The sequence below is a fragment of the Schistosoma haematobium genome, chromosome ZW (assembly GCF_000699445.3).
Source record: "Schistosoma haematobium chromosome ZW, whole genome shotgun sequence".
NCBI classification, from domain to species: Eukaryota; Metazoa; Platyhelminthes; class Trematoda; order Strigeidida; family Schistosomatidae; genus Schistosoma; species Schistosoma haematobium.
This window is the reverse complement of record NC_067195.1, coordinates 68,033,205-68,053,705: the sequence shown is the minus strand read 5'-3', so window position 1 is coordinate 68,053,705 and position 20,501 is coordinate 68,033,205. Positions and strand designations below refer to the sequence as shown.

Here is a 20,501-nt window from a genome sequence, read left to right as displayed (position 1 = left end):
AAATTTCACAGGTTGAAATCATGAGTCAGTTGAAGCTAGACCACCATTGAAACCTGAAAGCACTGGACGGCTGTTTCATTCTACTGTGTGACTCCTCAGCAGTGCGCATCCACGATCCCGCACCCCGTGAGATTCTAACCCAGGATCTATCAGTCTCGCGCCAGGCGCTCAACCAACTAGACCACTGAGCATTTGATCATAGATGAGCACTGCTGAGGAGTCGCCTACTAGGACGTAACGGCTGTCCAGTGCTTCCAGGTTTTTCATGGTGGTCTAGCTTCACTTGACTCATGATTTCAATCGGTGAAATTTCCAAAATTTCCATAAAATCTCTTCTGAAAAACTAATTGAAAAGAAATTTCTTCGCTCGATTTGTTCTTTCTATACTTGCCAAATGCCAAAATTGGAATTTTCATTATTTCAAACTGTTTTCATCTTACCGATTATTTTTTTGAAATTATTGATAAAGTTTTCTACTTCACATTCATAAGATCAATGTTTGAATTTATTTTTCACTTAAATAGGTAACAGATAGTTCACTTCATGTAGATGAATTAAGTACACAACGAATTACTGGTCTTGGTAATTTTCGTCAGTTAGCTGGTGTACCAATTTGTGGTTCAAGTCAACCAGATACAAATGGTATTATTAATATACATAATGTATTAACAAAAGCATATTGGAATATATCACTAAAAAATATAAGACCAGTTGTACATGAATTAAATACTAGTAAAAAAGGTTCAGAGAAATCATCAAATGGTAAAGAGGTAAATAGTTATGCAGTTATAATACCCCAAATGATATGGATATGTCTACGTGATGATTATGTAGTTAAATATTCAGGTGAAACATGTAGTTGGAGAGAAAAATATAAACCAGAAGATTCAATAACATTACGTGGAGCTAATGGAATGGAACTTGAGGTTTGGTTTTAAACATTATTATTGTATATTATTAATTATATCTTTATAATTAGAAAAAAATTATAAGGGCAATATGTTTATTTTTTGATAAAAGTTCTTAGATATTTTTAAATTTGTTAAAAACAGCGTTTTGAGAAAAATCAAATCAAATTTCCATTCATGTTTATCATTCAACCGTTTTGTGATATGTCCATAGATACTGCTTCAGATATAAGTTGATCTACTTTCACAATCCCTATACCAGTAATTAACATGTGCTCACTAGTGACTAACTTCGTGAGGGAATTCTCGGAGTTCTAGTGAGAAGCCGTGATCAGTGGAGCTAATTCATGTCAAGTAGAGACAAGTATCTACCTCAGTACAATGGAAGATGGTCGCGCAATTTCTTGGATTGGTTGATGTTAGACACTATCATCATTGGATACCGGCTCAGTGGTCCATCAGATTAAGTGTTCGCGCGCGAGGCTGAAGGCCGTGGGTTCGAATACCACGAGAGTGATCGTGGATGCGCACTGCTGACGAGTCCTACAATAGGAAGAAACGGCCGTCAAGTGCTTCCAGATTTTCAATGGTGGTCTAACATCAATCAGTTCATGATCTCAATCAAAAACTTATTAATCTCCACAACCCCTATACTAGATATAAATATAGTTGCTTCAAGTTTTGACAATTTATTTCAACTTGTTAATTATATTATATAGATCGACATGAGCTTATTCATTAAATAATAATAAACAATATGAAAATGAATGAGTAGAAGAATATAGTTTGTTTTACTGAAATTTGTTAATATTAATGGATGGCTTATAGGATATTCGGTAATTCGACCCAATCCACACATTAAAAGTTTTAATTAATTAATATAAAAAGGAGTTTTTGTGGATATTATAGTAATTCCAATAGTTGAAATCATGGGTCAATTGAAGCTAGACCATCATGGAAAACCTGAAAGCACTGGATGGCCGTTTTGTTGTATTGTGGGACTCCTCATCAGTGTACATCCACGATCCCGTCTCGCACGATTCGAACCCAGGACCTACTTACGCGAGATAGTAACTCACTGAAGACAATGGTAGATGTGTCGTTCAATTTCGTGGATTAATTAATGTTAGACATTAACACAGTTAGATGCCGGCTCAATAATCTAGGGGTTAAGCGTTCGCGCGCAAGACAGATAGGTCCCTGGTTCGAATTTCGCGAGGTGGGATCGTGGATACATACCGTTGATGAGTTACACAGTAGAATAAAACGGCCATTCAGTGCTTTCAGGTTTTTCATAGTGGTCTAGCTTCAATTAACTCATGATCTCAACTATTGAAATTTTAATTGTTTAATAATTAATTTGAAAATTTTTATTGCTTTTTTAATGAAATTACAAATTAATTTACTAAAAGCGAGTTCTCGAAATTTGTATGAATAGTGCATATTCGTTTGTCCTTAAAGGAATGTAAAAGATTCTCCATTTTTCTTCTTGGCCAAACGAATTCACTTATAGAAATTTATAAAATGAAAACTTTATGAATATAATTTTACACAAATTCATTTGATCTTTTCTTAAGCAAAATATATACTAAAAGAAAATTTATGATCCCATGTAATTCCAGGGTAAATGTAACTGATTAGTAACAGCAGTTTGAATTCTGTAGGATCTTCCTATGTTAACTATCATCTATTGAAATTAAAAGAAAGATAAGAAGCCATTATTTATTCGTTTAGGTGAATCAAATGCATTTAAATTGTCAAATCAGACATTTTTAATACACAATGAGTTTCTAAGAATGGAATAAAATTAGAATCGAACTATGCACTAATATTATTTAAATAGTAATCGTCCAACTTACTTAGCTACTTACTTACTTACTTACTAACGCCTTTTACCAATCACAGAAGAACAAAGACCACCCAAAAACATTCTCCATCAAACACTGACATGACCAATCATTCCCACTTCTTTCCACTTGCTATTCATCATTTTCATGTCTGCTTACAATTCACAAACAGTGTGTTATTCAACCTTCCTCATTCCCGTTTCCATTCAACATTCCAAGTTACAGCTTGCCTCGTGATGCACATTGATGGTATTCTCAATGTGTGTCCTATCCACTACCAACGCATCTTCCTAATTTCCTCTTCAGCTGCAAGCTAGTTTGTCCTCTCCCACAGTAGGCTGTTCCTGATGCTATTCGGTCAACGGATATTGAGTGTCTTGCGTAGACAACTGTTTATAAATATTTGTACACTTTTGATGGTGGTTGTGGTATTTGTCTAAGTTGCATCTCCGTACAGTAGAATTATCTGTCTTGACGTTCGTATTGAAGATTGTGACTTTGACATTGATTGACAGTTGTTTCGAGTTCCATGAGTTCTTCAACTGTAGGAGTGATGCCCTTGATTTGCCAATCCTCTCCTTCACGTCAACACTGAATCCTCCTTGTTCATCGATGATGCTACACGAATACCTGAATGTTTCCTTCTCTTCCATGGATTCTCAATCCAGTGTGATTGTATTGGTGTTCTCTGAGTTGTATTTCAGGATCTTGTCTTTTCCCTTGTGCACGTTGAGGCCCACTGACGTAGAGCCTGCTTCTATACCGTTTGTCTTGACTTGCATTTGTTGGTGCCTATGAGGTAGAAGGGTGAGGTCATATGCGAAGTCCAAATTGTCTAATTGCATCCAACCTGTCCACTGTATTCCATGATTTCCGCCAGATGTGGACGTCTTCATAATCCAGTTGACCACCATGGAGAAGAGGAAGAGAGAGTAAGCATCGTTGTCTGACTCTGGTCGTTACTTAGAATGCATCTGTCAACTGTTCTTCATGCACGATTTTGCACTGTAGTCCGTCGTAAATTGTTCAACTACATTGAAGCTATTACATTAGACAGAACTGTGTTCAATTTTCAATACTTTTTTGTTCTTGTTGTTCATTTATCAATATTTAACTATTATTTATTCATATACAGATATGTATATATTTATTTGTGTTTAAATAATGTTAATTTTCGGATATGATTTTCTTTTTTGATATTTTCTACACAGGAAATGGAACAAAAATTTGCTAATTCAATCAGTAAAATAAAACCTCCATGTAAATTATTCAAATTAAATGATAATGGGAAATTATCAATAATTAATATTGAGTCAACTGATCAACAACTTGAATTATTAAGTTTAAAACAAATGTTTAAACAAGCATTTAATATGGTGAATACAATAAATTCATCAGTATCATCGTCGTCTAATAATATTAATAATAATAATAATATGGAGGTATCATCAATTCACAGCACACTGATTGATAAAGTACCTAATTCCTATGCAATTTATTTGAATGAACATGCTAAATATCACCGTGTTCCGTTGCCAAATTATGGTCATCCACCTCCACCGGTAATTTTATCATTCAATATTTTATATTCTTCATTAAATTGATTTATATATATTAAATTCATGAAAGTATATTTTTAAGCAAAGATGGATAGTGGCTAGCAGTGGAATCCTGGTTGCGCGTTTAGTCCTATTTGTAACTCGTCAGCTGGATGTACCTGTATCTCAGATTTGATATTCACTCTGAGACTCGAACCCAATACCGTTCGCTTCAAACGCCATCATGTTAACCATTTAGGTACTGAATCCTGATAGCCACCTGCATGTGCAATGTGGTGAAGTTTAAATTCACTTGGTGTTGTTTTATTTGTTTTATTTGGTACCTATGTAAGGAGAAAATACGTAATCATGCAGAGGCAATATATGTGTTTTTATAAGTAATAATCAATATCGTATACATTGAAGAAATGAATTATTATTGTAATTTAATATGTTAGTCTAGTAAATAATATTCTGATGAGTGAATAATGGTATATTCATTCGATTTCTCGAAATTTTTCAATCAAAATGCTATAATAAACTGAGCTATTTATCATTTTACTTCTTTGACAAATTTCATAGATGCCCATTTTTTTTTATAAGAACAGTGAAAATCAAATATCACTGTGATGTAACCAATAATCTATTGTTTTTGGTAACAATTATTTTGTTTATCAAGAAGCTTCTATCATCGAATGAAAATTAAACCTTTCATCCTACTTACAAATTCCAATTCTAATCAGAATCATCATATGCTCACTAGTGACTAGATTCAAGATGGATTTCCTACAGTTCTAGTGAGAAGTCGTAACCAGTAGAGTTCAATCCGTGTCGAGTGTGAGACAGTTAACCACTTCAAACAATCGATGAAGTGTTGCTCAAAATCATAGATCGATTGAAGTTAGATATTAACAGTGTTGTATGGTGGATCAGTGTTCTGGAGATTAAGCGAAGGTGTACGGTACCGGGAGTTTTGGATTCGAGCCCCATGTTTGGTGTTGTAGATGTGCATTGTTTGGAAGTCTCATATTAGAACGAAACGGTTGTTGAGTGATTCTAGGTTTTCAAGGATGATCTGGCTAACATCGACTCGTGAATTCAATTGTGAAAAATACTTCATACTTTGTGAACAAACGATTAGATATGAGTGTTATTTTAGTAATGAGATCTCTTTACATACATTCATTATTTATCTTTTTCTTAAGCTATTCAGTTGCTCTATTGTGGTAGACAAATAATTTCTCTCATTTCCACAACCCAGAAAGTAACAGTAATTATTGAACCTACTATCCAAAGACTTTTGAACGGACTCGTTATATTTAAATTGTAATTAAACTCTGTTTTTTTAATAAAGGTTGAAAATTAGGTGACCTATGAGTGAAATTTTGCCTGAATTCTTCTATATTATCCAGTACAAAATAACTACCGAAATTATTTTTCCTAAGAAATAACTTTCAATATTGTGGTTCATCTAATAAACTTACACAATAATCATTTTACTGATAAAAAACGAATCGTAATGTACAAAATGATTAATAAAAAACAAACTTTAAACGTGACGTTTTGTGAAAACGTTTCCGCATGGACTCACAGTGAATTTATATTTGAAATACTGATATAAATCACATAGTCTGCTAAATAATTGTTATGTAATTTAATTATGGACGACATAGACTTGAAGAAAGGAAAGAAAATGGAGAGAGATTCACAAACCTATGTGCATTCAACAGAATAGTTATAGGCATAACAATATCCCCCAACAAACGCATATGCAAAACTATATGGGTCTCACTGGACCACACCACGGAGAACCAGATAGGTCATATTTGCATCATTCAAAAATTCACAAGGTCAATGGGAAAAAGGAGCTTCAATTGAAGAGCTGACATAGCTTCAGATCACCATCTGGTTGTGTCCAAGATGAAACTGAAGCTAAAGAAGCACTGAACAGCTAGAAGAACAGCATTACAAAGGTTCAATACATCCTTTCTTCGACATGCTGGCAAACTCAACGAAGTCAAAACGGCTCTCAACAACAGGTTTCAAGCCTTACAAGGTCCACTCAAAGAAGAAGAAACTACTGTGGAGGACAACTGGAAAAAGATCAAAGAAGCACTAACTTCAACCTGTCAGGAGGTTCTAGGTTGCAAGAAGCATTATCATAAGGAGTGGATCCCTATCGAAAACCTGGACAGCATTCGGGAAAGAAAGAAAAGGAGACACCATCTAACAACAGCTGAACAAGAACAGAGGAAATCAAGGGACAAGCTGAATACACAGAAGCAAACAAGCAAGTGAAGAAGAGAATTAGGGCTGACAAGCAGGAATACGAGGAAAAGCTAACAACGACAGCGGAAAAAGCTACATGAGAGTGAAACATGAAACAACTATATGATATAGCGAAGAAACTGTTAAGGTAATATAGCAATTTGGACTTCGCATATGACCTCACCCTTCTACCTCATAAGCACCAACAAATGCAAGTCAAGACAAACGGTATAGAAGCAGGCTCTACGTCAGTGGGCCTCAACGTGCACAAGGGAAAAGACAAGATCCTGAAATACAACTCAGAGAACACCAATACAATCACACTGGATTGAGAATCCATGGAAGAGAAGGAAACATTCAGGTATTCGTGTAGCATCATCGATGAACAAGGAGGATTCAGTGTTGACGTGAAGGAGAGGATTGGCAAATCAAGGGCATCACTCCTACAGTTGAAGAACTCATGGAACTCGAAACAACTGTCAATCAATGTCAAAGTCACAATCTTCAATACGAACGTCAAGACAGATAATTCTACTGTACGGAGATGCAACTTAGACAAATACCACAACCACCATCAAAAGTGTACAAGTATTTATAAACAGTTGTCTACGCAAGACACTCAATATCCGTTGACCGAATAGCATCAGGAACAGCCTACTGTGGGAGAGGACAAACTAGCTTGCAGCTGAAGAGGAAATTAGGAAGATGCGTTGGTAGTGGATAGGACACACATTGAGAATACCATCAATGTGCATCACGAGGCAAGCTGTAACTTGGAATGTTGAATGGAAACGGGAATGAGGAAGGTTGAATAACACACTGTTTGTGAATTGTAAGCAGACATGAAAATGATGAATAGCAAGTGGAAAGAAGTGGGAATGATTGGTCATGTCAGTGTTTGATGGAGAATGTTTTTGGGTGGTCTTTGTTCTTCTGTGATTGGTATCAGGCGTAAGTAAGTATTTCAACTCCCATGGAACTTTATATTAGTCTCTAACTAGAATCCCAATTGAATTAAATATCCTAGCAACCTGAAATTTCCTCAAAAACAACCGGATCAGATAATATTAAAATAATTTAATTTCGTTTCATTCATACAAATCGATTGAATTGTTTTGGTGATATTTTCATATGATAACAAATTAAATTTAACCGGTTTCTCAAATACTTTTATTTAACTGGGCGTGAATTATATTGCCATTTGATCAATTAAATGTTTATACATTAATATAAAACTCGATATTAGGATGTTGGGTAAATTAATGCGAAACATCTAAAAACCAATATCCTCGGGCTTATTTTTTTCTGAGTAGTCGAAAATGGAAATCTTCGAATGCAAATTATGTATTCAGTTTATTCTTTTTTGAATTTGGAGGTAAACTTTATCGCATACTGACTTCAACTGACGAATCTTCAAAAGCCAATGAACATAGGAAGACTGTTTAGTCATGGTTTGATCCGTTTCAGAAGTGCTCAAACCATAACTTTCAGACATTGTGGCTAATGAATTATTTACAGATTGATTATCAAGAAATTAAATTCATCGCGCTAATTCGTAATATAGACTGTCGCACATCCATTACCACCGATTATTTGTTTTAATTGTTACCAGATTGCTCAGCTCCACAGCTTACGATATCTCACTGTAAAATATGTGTCAAATTTAATCACCATTGTCCACATGATTATTATTTGGTTTGTTCAACAGATTATTTTTATTTCAAAGTAGTTTTCTCAATCGACTGAACTCAGTTAATAAATCGTTAAAAATTGTAATTCGCTGATAAGCTGCTTTGTGCTTATTCTGGATTGTACATGATTGTACATACACGATGATGTAATTATCATTTTGAAAACAAAAAAAGGGTAAAGAGGGTAAAACTACTTACTTACTTACGCCTGTTACCCCTAATGGAGCATAGGCCGCCGATCACCATTCTCCAACCCACTCTGTCCTGTGCCTTCTTTTCTAGTTCCATCCAATTCTTCTTCATCTTTCCCATGTTTATCTCCATTTACCGGCGTAATGTGTTCTTTGGTCTTCCTCTTTCCCTTTGGCCTTGAGGATTCCATGTGAGGGCTGCCAATGTGTCCCATACTAGGACGAAACGGTCATCCAGTGCTTCCAGGTTTTCCATGGTGGTCTAGCTTCAATTGACTCATGATTTCAACCTGTGAAATAAATGTTTCTTATATAAGGAAAGCGAGAGTAGAATGTGCATTTGGTATTTAATATGGTAAGTATGTACGACTGGCATACAAAATTTGAATTTCATCGATTGCCTATGGTATCTTACAAATTTTAGGAAGAAGTAATTTCATTACTTAGTAAATTAATTATATTTCTCGGTTATAGATATTTAATATTACAATTTTCTGAATTTATTTTCACATTGTAAGTTATTGATTACATAATGTTAATTGCTTTTCCATTTGATTTATACAAATCTAACTGTTGATCAATGTAAATAAATCATATATTAATCAGCATATTCAAAGTTCATTTGACTTATTTTTTTGGTGTATGATAAATCTTCATTTATCTTTTTCATGTCCTTATTTGTATTGTGCAATTTTCTGTTTCCAGCCACAAATGCCAGTTTTCCACAATTGCGTCCAAATGCCCTGGTAAGGCCGAGAGTGGGGGGAGTCCGTTCTTCCTCTCGAAATGCTCTCACATGGCCACGCGTATACAGCCACTACCAGCCACTACTCACCGCCTTCTCGGGGTGGGGGAGTTATTTACGAAATTGAGAGGACGGAAAGCGTATGTCCGGCTCTTTAACCGGATTGGTGGACACGCAGGGTTTACCTAGGGGAGTTGGAAAACCCTGATTCCAGATTAATCGTGCACATGGGCTCCAGGATCCTAAGGGAATGAATGGCGTACCAACCAGTTGTTGGTCACCGGCTACCATGGGACTGTATCCTCGACGTCGCTCCGCTGACTTGTGGATCAAATCTTTAGGTCGAAGGCTCCGGGTGTGGCCCTTAAGAAAACCACCTGCTTCAGTTTGGGCACCCGGGGAGTATCACACACCACACACAAATCAAGTGACTTTTTGGCGCATATGTATTCAGTGCCCCTTTGTACCAGTGTTCATGTGTTCAAATAAATAAATAAACACTTATATCGGATTTTTTTAATATAAATAAAAAAGATATCTTTATTCTTTTGGGTAATCACTCCTGACTTAGGATTCATTCATGAATAATTCGCTGTTTCAGTAAATGCATAATAATTACTCTGTTTCAGCTGGTGTTTAACAAATGTCTATCTCAGATGCATGTATTGAGTGAACATTTCAAAGACTATACTACAACATTTTCATCAGTAAACAATCAATATTTTTTCTAAACTATCAACATAGTGACAAGATAATGTACTGATCAAGGTTGCAGTAATATTTAATTCCTTCAAGATAAAAATTGCCGAAGGTCTAGGGAACACCATATATATATATGACAGTCAAATCCGAATGTTTACATTTGCTAGTTATATGAAGTATATATTCATGTAGACAAGGTATACAACATTATTTACTTAATTTTGAAGGAGTTTTGTTCTCTCTAGCTCACAGAACAAAACTCCATCAAAATCATCCATCTGAGCTACAAATCTTCTCCACCATCTCACTATTTACTTAAGTTCTGTGTTAACAGCATTTTTGTACCTATTTTTTCGAAAATCATAGCTTTGTTTAATTTATTTTGCTTTATAAACATGTTTTTACATTATGGACAGATTTTTGACGACATATTACGCCTAATGTTGAATAATGCTCGTGGTCTTTTAGCCAGTGCAAATACGTGTCTTTCATTAAAACACGCTTGCAGTGGTTTAAATCAACCAAATAAATCAGCAAGACAATCCATTTTTAATTCAACTAATAAAGATGACTTACAATTACCAAGTCCATCAGATACATTATTAAACAATGTGCCTGTAACAAATCTAATATTTTTTTGTGAAAATGGTCGTGAACGAACAAGTTTGGCTATGGCTATAGCTGGGCTTATTCATTGCCATTTATTTGGATTTATGTTTGGCTATCGAGCTGAAGAAGAAGAACGTATTTCATTACGTGATGCAAAATACACCAAGGGCGAGTTTATTGTAAGTCTAAGTAAATTCTCATGAATTTTACTGAACAGATATTTTTAACGTAAAACCAAGTTACATTTTGAGATAATCTAGTTCAGGTGATGTAATAGCACTAATATATATATATATATATATATATATATATATATATATATTGACCATCTAACGACTATTCGAACCTTTTCATACTTCTAAGTAGAAATTCATAGTTCAGCCCATATTTCCAACTTCAGTTAACTTTTTACATAGCTCAACCACTATACAAAAGAATCAATGAAAACTGTATTATTTCCGATATGAGTATACTATGCCAACCAACACATCGCCAATACTTCTAGAATCCACCTATAACCTAGTTAGTATATGGTAATTAATTGTAATTAAGCTGGGATTATTTTATACGGTTCAATTTAAAGTCACTCTTTCCATTGCTCACTGTTTGACTTTCAACGACTTTTTTCTCATCTGACCTCAATGCATCTCAGTTCCATCTGGTTATAAATAGTCAAAATTAAAAAGAATCCTATTTATTATCAACTGTTCAATAACTTTTCATTTCTAAAATGAATTTAAACAACTCATTAAATCATTATGTATAATAGTCAGATATTTTGAAACTGAACAGTAGAGTTGAAGTGCCATCTTAATACATAATAATGGACTTTTATTATATATATACATATATATATATGTTACAACTGTGACTGCAGGTTAGAGCGAAGCGTATTATCGATCCGACCAAAGACGCGTAAAACACGTAAGAACGACCTAGAGTCCTAATTGGCCCTGCTTCCCTGGCTAGCCCAACCAGTTGAGTCCAGAACAAAAATCTCAGCCTCTGCAATATGAATCATTATATTTCAAGCATACTGAATTTATATACCAAACAAACCGACCACAACGTACCAATAAAATATGAACAACATTTGTGCAGGAATTAGCCAGATGTGGCTGTGAATAAGGGAGGTAGCGATTAACAGATAGGGAATAATTCATGAATGGTAAATCGTATAATAATAGTTCATGGGTCAAAATAAAGCTTATAATAAAAGGAATATGAATATGAACAGTTTAGTTACATAACAATTATACGATAAAAATATACTCATAATATTGGTCCATAAATGGATCCCAAAAATTACCATTCATTATTCTTATCGGGATACAACAATATATAGATGCTTAACTATATAATTAAGTTGTTAAAATCTATCGCAATAGATTTATTCATTTCTTTATTATAATTAGTTTCCACTATGAATTCAAATCTTGGAATTGGAAGTTAACTAGTTCGTTAAATATAATTTTTTTTGTACTAAGAGTTAATAAATATGACTTCGATAAATAACTAGTAACTAACTAACTGTAACATTGATTGACCTAAGGAACATTTATTCAATCTAATATTTAGAAAAAAAACTACTTCAGAAAGTAAATCTTATATATTTTAACTTCATGAACATGTTATGCCAATGATTGATCTAAATCGACTACTGATCATCATAATTTTTAAAATGATTTTTTCAAGACTTACCAAAAAATCTATTTTCTCATAATAGAAATTATGTATTTATATTATTTTAAGGTTTGAATAGGTTTTTCTGGTTAGCGTTTTTTTTAGCGAGTTATTTTTCTACGAAATGGGGACGCTAACCCCATGCCCAACCCTCCTCCTTTATCCAGGCTTGGGACCGGCAGTAGCCCCCGGAGGGACTCCATGCGGAGTAGTGATTTACTGATAATTCATGAAATAGTCTAGTTATTTCTTTAATCTTAATATATGGAAGTAATAAATTAAATTTTGGAAATATTTTTGATCAAATGTATAAACCAAAATGTTTGAAATTACCCACAACGTATTTAATGGTCGTTACGTTGAATTCAAATTTTTTATCAGTTGTTTTTCTGTACATTTATTGACTGAAAGCTGCAAATATGTGCATTTTTATCAGTATAGGGGTTGTGGAGATGATTAAGTTTTTGACTGAGATCAGTGGAGTTAATCCATGTCGGGTAGAGACAGGCGTCTACCTCAGTATAATGGAAGATGGTCGCGGAATTTCGTGGATTGGTTGAAGTTAGACATTAACACCAATGGATGCTGGCTCAGTGGTCCAGGAGATTGAAAGCCCTGGATTCGAATCCCGCGGACAAGATCGTGGATACGCACTGCTGAGGAGTCCCACAATAGGACGAAACGGCCATCCAATGCTTCCAGGTTCTCAATGGTAGTCTAACATCAATCGGTTCATGCATGATCTTTATCAAGTGCATTTTTGGTTAAGACTTTCATTTTAAATTGTAATCTTTACAACATTTGTATTCCTCATTCGTGATTTCAAATTATGTCATACTGGACATATTCATAGCAATCAGTTGTAAATAACTCCAGCCCCTTATACCATTATGCGAAAACTATTTAATGCACAACTCAAAGTGTAATCTACTGTACATGTAGTAAACATTGAATATATTACAGACAATTTCATTTAACGAAACTATTTCGATTGGAACTTATAAGTAATTAGGTGTCTAAATGGATTGTTTAACAATTATTACTTATTTTCGTTTCTATTCATTATCAATGATGTTATTTTAATTTCATTATTTTCTTTTTAAATTACTAGATTATAAAAAAATTGATTCGTATGTTGCCAAGAGGTCATCAAATAAAACGTGAAGTTGATTATGTATTAGATAAATGTTATGAATCTATGTCAATGATGCATTTTCATACAAGAGAAGAAATTTACTTTACTTATGTTAAAGTATGATTTAATTATTTTGTAGTTATTATTTAATAAAAGAAAATATTTTATTAGATTTTTAATAGTTTACATTATTCCTTTCCTGTATTGTTCATAAACTTAAATAACTCCAGTAGTATTATTAGTTTAATGTATACTCAAAGGCATTTTTTTTCGCACTGACATTTTCCTCTTTAAAAGCTAATGGTAAATATCTTGTTTGATATGTAGAAACTCAAAGGTCATTCGAATGGTTATGATAATGTTCCATAGCTTCATTAAATGGGTATTTCCATATGTTCTCATTAATACGTTTAAAATTTTGGAATAGTGAAGAATATTTATAGCTTACTGAGAGTTGATTAGGGTTGCAGTTTTCTAGATGAATATTTAAAAGAGCTCGCTTTAAGTCAAATTAAGTACTGATAATTTTGTGTAGAACGGTAAAGAAAGTTTCTCAAACAAACCTTATGGATAATAGAACACCATACCATCTTTTTAATTAACATCAACCCAGACTTTGTAACAAGACAATTTATTGACATATTTTCCTAAGTCCTTTGAGCCTCGATTTACCTATATAGACTTATGTAATTGTTATCATTTGAGCTAGTATCCAATATACATTGTGTATGCTAAGTGAATTATCAAAAGTTATTTGGTTAGAACATGACCAAATGAACTATATACATTGCTAGCTTTATGTAGAAACTCGGTCTTATTGAGAATACAATAGTCTCTTCAATAAATCATGTGTTAAGGATGAGCCAGTAGGTCTTCCTTCACCTAATAATGGTCCTGAATGACAGGTTTTAGAAGATCATGTTAGATGTTTTGTTTGATTAACAGATTTCCTGTATTTCTCAGACAGTATCTTTTCAGTTGCACTACGAAACTAGGTAAGTTGGTAAGAATTCTTTCCCCTCTGCATTATAAGATGATCATGGTGACTACTGTTATATATAGATATCCCGAATGAAGAACTTTCAGTAAACATAACTTTTAGAAAAGGTAAACATATGCATTTCTCTTTATGGTTGTACTGACAAAGTACTCCTGGTAACAAATTACGTAATTTAAATTCACGCTACTGAAAAGTATTTAAAGTAGTACGTTTCTCTACGAACTAGCTTTAAAGAAAAATGATTAGTATAAACTCCTAGTGTACTGAAGTCATAGGTGGTTAATCAATTTATGGGATTGAGCAGAATCATAAAGAGCATTTATAAAATGTGAAAACAATACAATGAATACGCCACTTGAACATCATCATTGAATTGTCTTTTACAAGCTCCATCGTTCTTTCGTTATTGTTGTTACTTGGACTGCTTCTGTTTATTTTTTTTATTCTTCTCATATTCCTCTTCTGTCGGTCAGAATCACACTTACAATTCTTGACAAACACTACTTAAATCCGTAAGTACAAGTAACACACATCACATTAGTAGATAACTAAGATTTGAAATGCTAACTATATTAAGAATTTGTATATAGTGATGGATTTGATGAAATTCTCAACACAGACATCCGTGCACTAATAAACAAAGAAGAAATGTTTTTGGTGGAGTTTTGTTCACTGAGCTGGATGGTTTGGTCGTGGAGCTTTCATCGTTCTTCTGAACGACATCATCAGCACAAACTTCAGATAGAAGTGAAGTGTTTAAATTTCTCCATATGTATCTCAAAGCTTGTTCTGTGCACCTCGACGTTGATTGGTTCTTATTGACCTTAAATTTGTCGTTGTTTACTTCTTTGTTTCGGTTGTGTCTCCCATTGTTTTGATTTTTGTTCTTATGTTTGTGCATGATTTTTCTGATTGGTTGATAAATTGGATTGATTTCAATATGCTTGTTGATTGCTGATTGACCTGAGTGCCAGGCTTCTAAAAATTCTCTGGTGTTTTTGGAGTTTCCTCTGTCTAAGATTTCCACATTTTTCCAATCAAATGAGTGTCCGCAGTTGTCCACGTGTATTGATATAAGTGAAGAGATATCATGCCGTTTGACTGCTAATTGATGTTCATGTAGGCGAAGGTGAAGGGAGCGTCCACTTTGTCCGATGTAGTGTTTTTCACAGTTGGCACAATTTATCTTGTAGATGATGTTTGATTTGTTTTCCTTTGTTATTTCATCTTTTGGTTTGCAAACCAACTGCGGACAACTGCGGACACTCATTTGATTGGAAAATGTGGAAATCTTAGACAGAGGAAACTCCAAAAACACCAGAGAATTTTTAGAAGCCTGGCACTCAGGTCAATCAGCAATCAACAAGCATATTGAAATCAATCCAATTTATCAACCAATCAGAAAAATCATGCACAAACATAAGAACAAAAATCAAAACAATGGGAGACACAACCGAAACAAAGAAGTAAACAACGACAAATTTAAGGTCAATAAGAACCAATCAACGTCGAGGTGCACAGAACAAGCTTTGAGATACATATGGAGAAATTTAAACACTTCACTTCTATCTGAAGTTTGTGCTGATGATGTCGTTCAGAAGAACGATGAAAGCTCCACGACCAAACCATCCAGCTCAGTGAACAAAACTCCACCAAAATCATCCACCTGAGCTACAAATCTTCTCCACCATCTCAGAAATGTTTTTAAAAACGATGACCAAATATCATGATGTTTGAATACAGTTTGAATTTGAAAAAACACAAATAACTGATCAAATAAGTTATTTTCAACGAATTCTTATCAGATCCAAGAAGTTTACACATGTCTATATGATCAACAACAAAAAATTCAAACTTGACAGAAATACTTTTCCCAATAAAATACGGAACATAGACAAGCAGTCGTAAATTTTCCAAAATTACAATTGCTGTTTATCAACTTTGATATGATTATTAATGTAACGATTACTTGAAGAGTGTTTTAGACGAGATAAATTTACTGATTTAGTTTAACCATATGAACTGTTGTCGAATTCCTCATGTTTGACTATATATTTACGTAATCATTCAAAAGATGCTAATGAATGTGATGAAATGAATGTTTGGTATATCAGTTAGCTTAGTCAATGAATACCAATAAAAGCAGCTATTATGTTTAATTTGTCTTTTAATATCAATATCATCACCGTGTTCGCACAAATGGATTACTTATATACCCCTTTATAGTACTATATACACGCCTTCAATAATGTTTCCAAGTTAAATTAAGAAATATAACTGAGATATTATACTGAAACTAGTGTCAAACTAGTAAGTCATTATTTGGTAGTAAGAATATTCGTTTTAAATTACTATTAGAAACGTTTAAGTCCACAAAGTCAACTGATCTCCTGCAAACAGTAGAGATACCTTGAAAGGATAGGTTATAATAAGTACATGCATAATAAAGCATTAAACTACTACTGTCATTTTGAACAGGATGATTTAACTGTTACAGTACTACAGCTAACTTAAAAATATTTGCCACTGGTAACTTAACAGATATTATTTGTTACTATTAGGCAAGAGATGAAAATGATCCAGAAAAGAAATTAAAACTACGTAAAAGAAGTTTAGCCTATTTGGAACGATACTTCTTTCTAATTCTCTTCAATGCATACCTTCATGATCAACAACCTAAACGGTGGAAAATTTCATTTGAAGTTTGGATTGAACACGTAAGTTGTTGGGTTTTTTTTAATTTTCAAATTATGAATATTGTTTACTACAGTGATTAATTGGAGCCATTTACTAAACATCCGTTTTTGTGCAAATGAAACTAACATTTACAAGAAATGAAAATTCCCGTAAAACTTTCAAAATTATTTCACTTGATATTGTTTACTTGAATCTTCCCATTGATATTTAGGACTGCGATTGATCAGTCTCTTATTGGCATATGTACATAATCTGCGCATCGCCTCAACATTGTCTTAAGTCAAAAACTTTGTAAGCAAAGATGGATGGTGGTTAGCAGTAAAATCGAGGACGCGCATTTTGTCCTATTCGGAACTCGTCAGCTGGACGTACCTGCGTTCGAGTTGGTGTCCACTCTGGGGCTCGAACCCAGTACCATTCGCTTCAAACGCCACTTAGCTACTGAGTCACGTTAGCCATCTGCCTGTGCAATGGAGTGAATTTTAAATTCACTTGGTATTGTTGACTTGAATCTTCCCATTGATATTTAGGGCTCCAGTTGATCAGTCTCTTATTGGTATATGTGCATACTTTACGTCAATAAACGTAATTAGCTACCTACATATTTTTAATCTAGTGGATATCACTTATGTGCCTCTCCTGAAAGATGATAGGTTTACATTTCAGTTATATCATCATAGATTAAATGTACTGAAGTGCTTGAAGACATGAAATAAAATATTTATCCTAAAGTTCAACTGCTATCACTGAATACATAACATATTTATGTGGTGACAGATTTAATATACTATTTATTGTGTCAATCTTTAATATAAATCTGATTTCCATAGTCAGTATAGGGTTGTGGAGATTAGTAAATTTTTGATTGAGATCATGAATTGATTGATGTTAGACTACCATTGAAAACCTGGAAGCACTGGGTGGCCGTTTCGTCCTATTGTGGGGCTCCTCAGAAGTGCTCAGTAATTAATACAATAAATTTATCACAGTTACTAATACCTGATTATCTTTTTAAAAATATTTTTTCTCACATTCTTACGCATTAATTCAAGAATTTGTTTAGTTTAATTATGTTACAGAAGTAAAAGACCAAATATAACAGTAAATAATAAATAACAATATTGTGATACAAACTATACTTTTTTTGTATCGGTATATTTTTCAAGTATTTTATTACATATTTCCTTCATTGAAATGTAAACGTCGTTAATTTCTGAAAGGTTGATTGTTATTCAACTCAATGCATTAAAACATTTGGTTGTTATACTCGAATAGGATTAGATGCAATACCTAAACCTTTATAGTTTTATTTGATAAACTGTTTTTAATGAAAGCTTTCTATTATAGAGCTTAAAAATTTAACTTATCAGATTAACTCTAAGAAGTATAAAACTACAGAGGTAAATCTTCTGATAATTGATTACTATTGAACAATTATAAAAAGTAGTAGTAGTAGTAGTAGTATCTGTTAGATACATGAAATGAAATTCATAAATCTAAAGTGAATGTAATTGAAGATGAACAAATTGAAAAGTAAATTAATCAACAACAAAAAAAGGATAGAATGTTATATTACGCTTTCTAGATAATATTCTGTACACTGAAAGGTATATCATCCTTTAATTTTAATGTATAGCCATAATTATTAAAACTATAAACCAATCAAATATTTTATCTGTTCATGAATCTATCAGAAGTAAAGCAAAGAAATCTGATATATATTCATCACTGAACTCTGGTTTATTTAAGTTTAACAAAGGGGAAGTTAATTACATAAACTTTTTAGATTTCTTCTATTGACTTGACAACTGAAGAGTTTTTTTCTATTTAATTTTTAAATTAATTAGATATTTGTATTTTCTTTTGTTTTTCTGGTAATTTTGTTATTGATAATGCCATTATTATTATTATTATTATTATTATTGTAGGCTACACATCAAGTATACTTTATGGATATATTAGATAATTTTGGTTTTCCTGAATTTGAAGAACCAGATAAACTCAGACGTATTCGTGAACGTTGGCGACCAGATGGTTCAAAACATCCTGCTTTAATTGGAGATTTTACTTAATTCAGTATTTTAATAACTAACAGCATACACTTTATAAATAATAACCATATACATATCTATAAAACTTTATTAAATACATGTATTCATACATCTCTATTCTAACTTACAGAATGTTTTTTTTAGATTATTTCTCAGTTTCTCTGTTATTTAAGTGTAGTAAAAGAAAACATGAATGTCTTATTATTTCTGTACTGTGTTTCTGTTCAAATAAAATACTGAATATATATATTCATTGAAGTATCTATTTAAACCAGCCCACAAAAGAATCTAATGCGTTTGTGTTGAATGCACAAATATCCAGTTCATAAGAAAGAATATGCACCATTTAATTAAGTTTATTTCAACCTTGGTTAGGTTACATATCTACTTACTTATTTATTTACTTACGCCTGTTACTCCTAATGAAGCATAGGCCACCCACCAGCATTCTCCAACACAATCTGTCCTGGGCCTTCCTTTCCAGTTCTGTTCAATGTTTGTTCATTCTTCTCATGTCTGTCTCCATTTCTTGGAGTAATGTGATCTCTGGTTTTCTTCTTCTCCTTTGGCATTAAGGATTCCAAGTGAGGGCTTGCCTTGTGACGCAGGTGGATGCTTTTCTCAATGTGTGTCCTATCCACTCCCAGCACTTCTTCCTCTAATGGGATCTGGTTTGTTCTCTCCCATAGTAGGTTGTTGCTGACAGTGTCTGGCCAATGGATCCGAAGTATTTTGCGCAGACAATTGTTAATAAACAATTGTATCTTCTGGATGATGGCTTTCGTAGTTCTCCAAGTTTCCGCCCCATACAGTAGAACTGTTTTAACATTTGTATTGAAAATTCTGACTTTGGTGTTGACTGACAGTTGTTTTGAGTTCCAGATGTTCTTCAATTGTAGAGATGCTGCTCTTGCTTTGCCGATCCTTGCCTTCAAATCTTCATCAGATCCATCGTGCTCATCAGTGATACTTCCCAGATATGTAAGGGATTTTACATCTATCTTGCTTATATTTAATTTTATTTAATATACCATTTCGGTACAGAACTTTTAATGTTTGTGTTCTTGGTATACTTAATTTAAAATATAATATTTCTTTTATTTATCTAAACAAGAAAATGATCATGCATTGAATGCTAGATGAATTGAGTTAATATTGTAATCGTTGAGTAACATGGCTCAGAATAAGTCAAAATGGATCTGATTCATCTTGTAAATCTTGAACTTCTGCATTCCTTTATACACACCTTACCACCCATCTTTTGGAATTATATTCTCAGTGTTTAGTCTTTTTTTATTACCATTACTTCTATATTATTTCAACCAATTTGCTATCCGTTTTGTCATTTTCATCTCGGCATATACTAGTTATTCTGTACCAACCTGAGCTAACTCAAATCTATATCAAGCTCAAGGTTGATGATTTCTGTCTATTTG

The 20,501-nt window shown here is 33.3% G+C and overlaps 1 protein-coding gene across 1 annotated transcript in view; it reads left to right on the top strand.

Annotated features, from left to right (window-relative positions):
• Positions 1–19,312, top strand: part of MS3_00010472 (uncharacterized protein) — a gene marked incomplete at its 5' end in the record, with an annotated part of 48,553 nt that extends 29,241 nt beyond the window's left edge. The window contains 6 exons of the mRNA XM_051218833.1: positions 525–926; positions 3,967–4,317; positions 10,307–10,678; positions 13,294–13,434; positions 16,879–17,034; positions 18,943–19,312. Coding sequence (XP_051072255.1) covers positions 525–926; positions 3,967–4,317; positions 10,307–10,678; positions 13,294–13,434; positions 16,879–17,034; positions 18,943–19,086 — 1,566 coding nt within the window. The 3' untranslated portion in view covers positions 19,087–19,312. The remainder of the gene's footprint in view (positions 1–524; positions 927–3,966; positions 4,318–10,306; positions 10,679–13,293; positions 13,435–16,878; positions 17,035–18,942) is intronic.
• Positions 19,313–20,501: the final 1,189 nt, after the last annotated feature.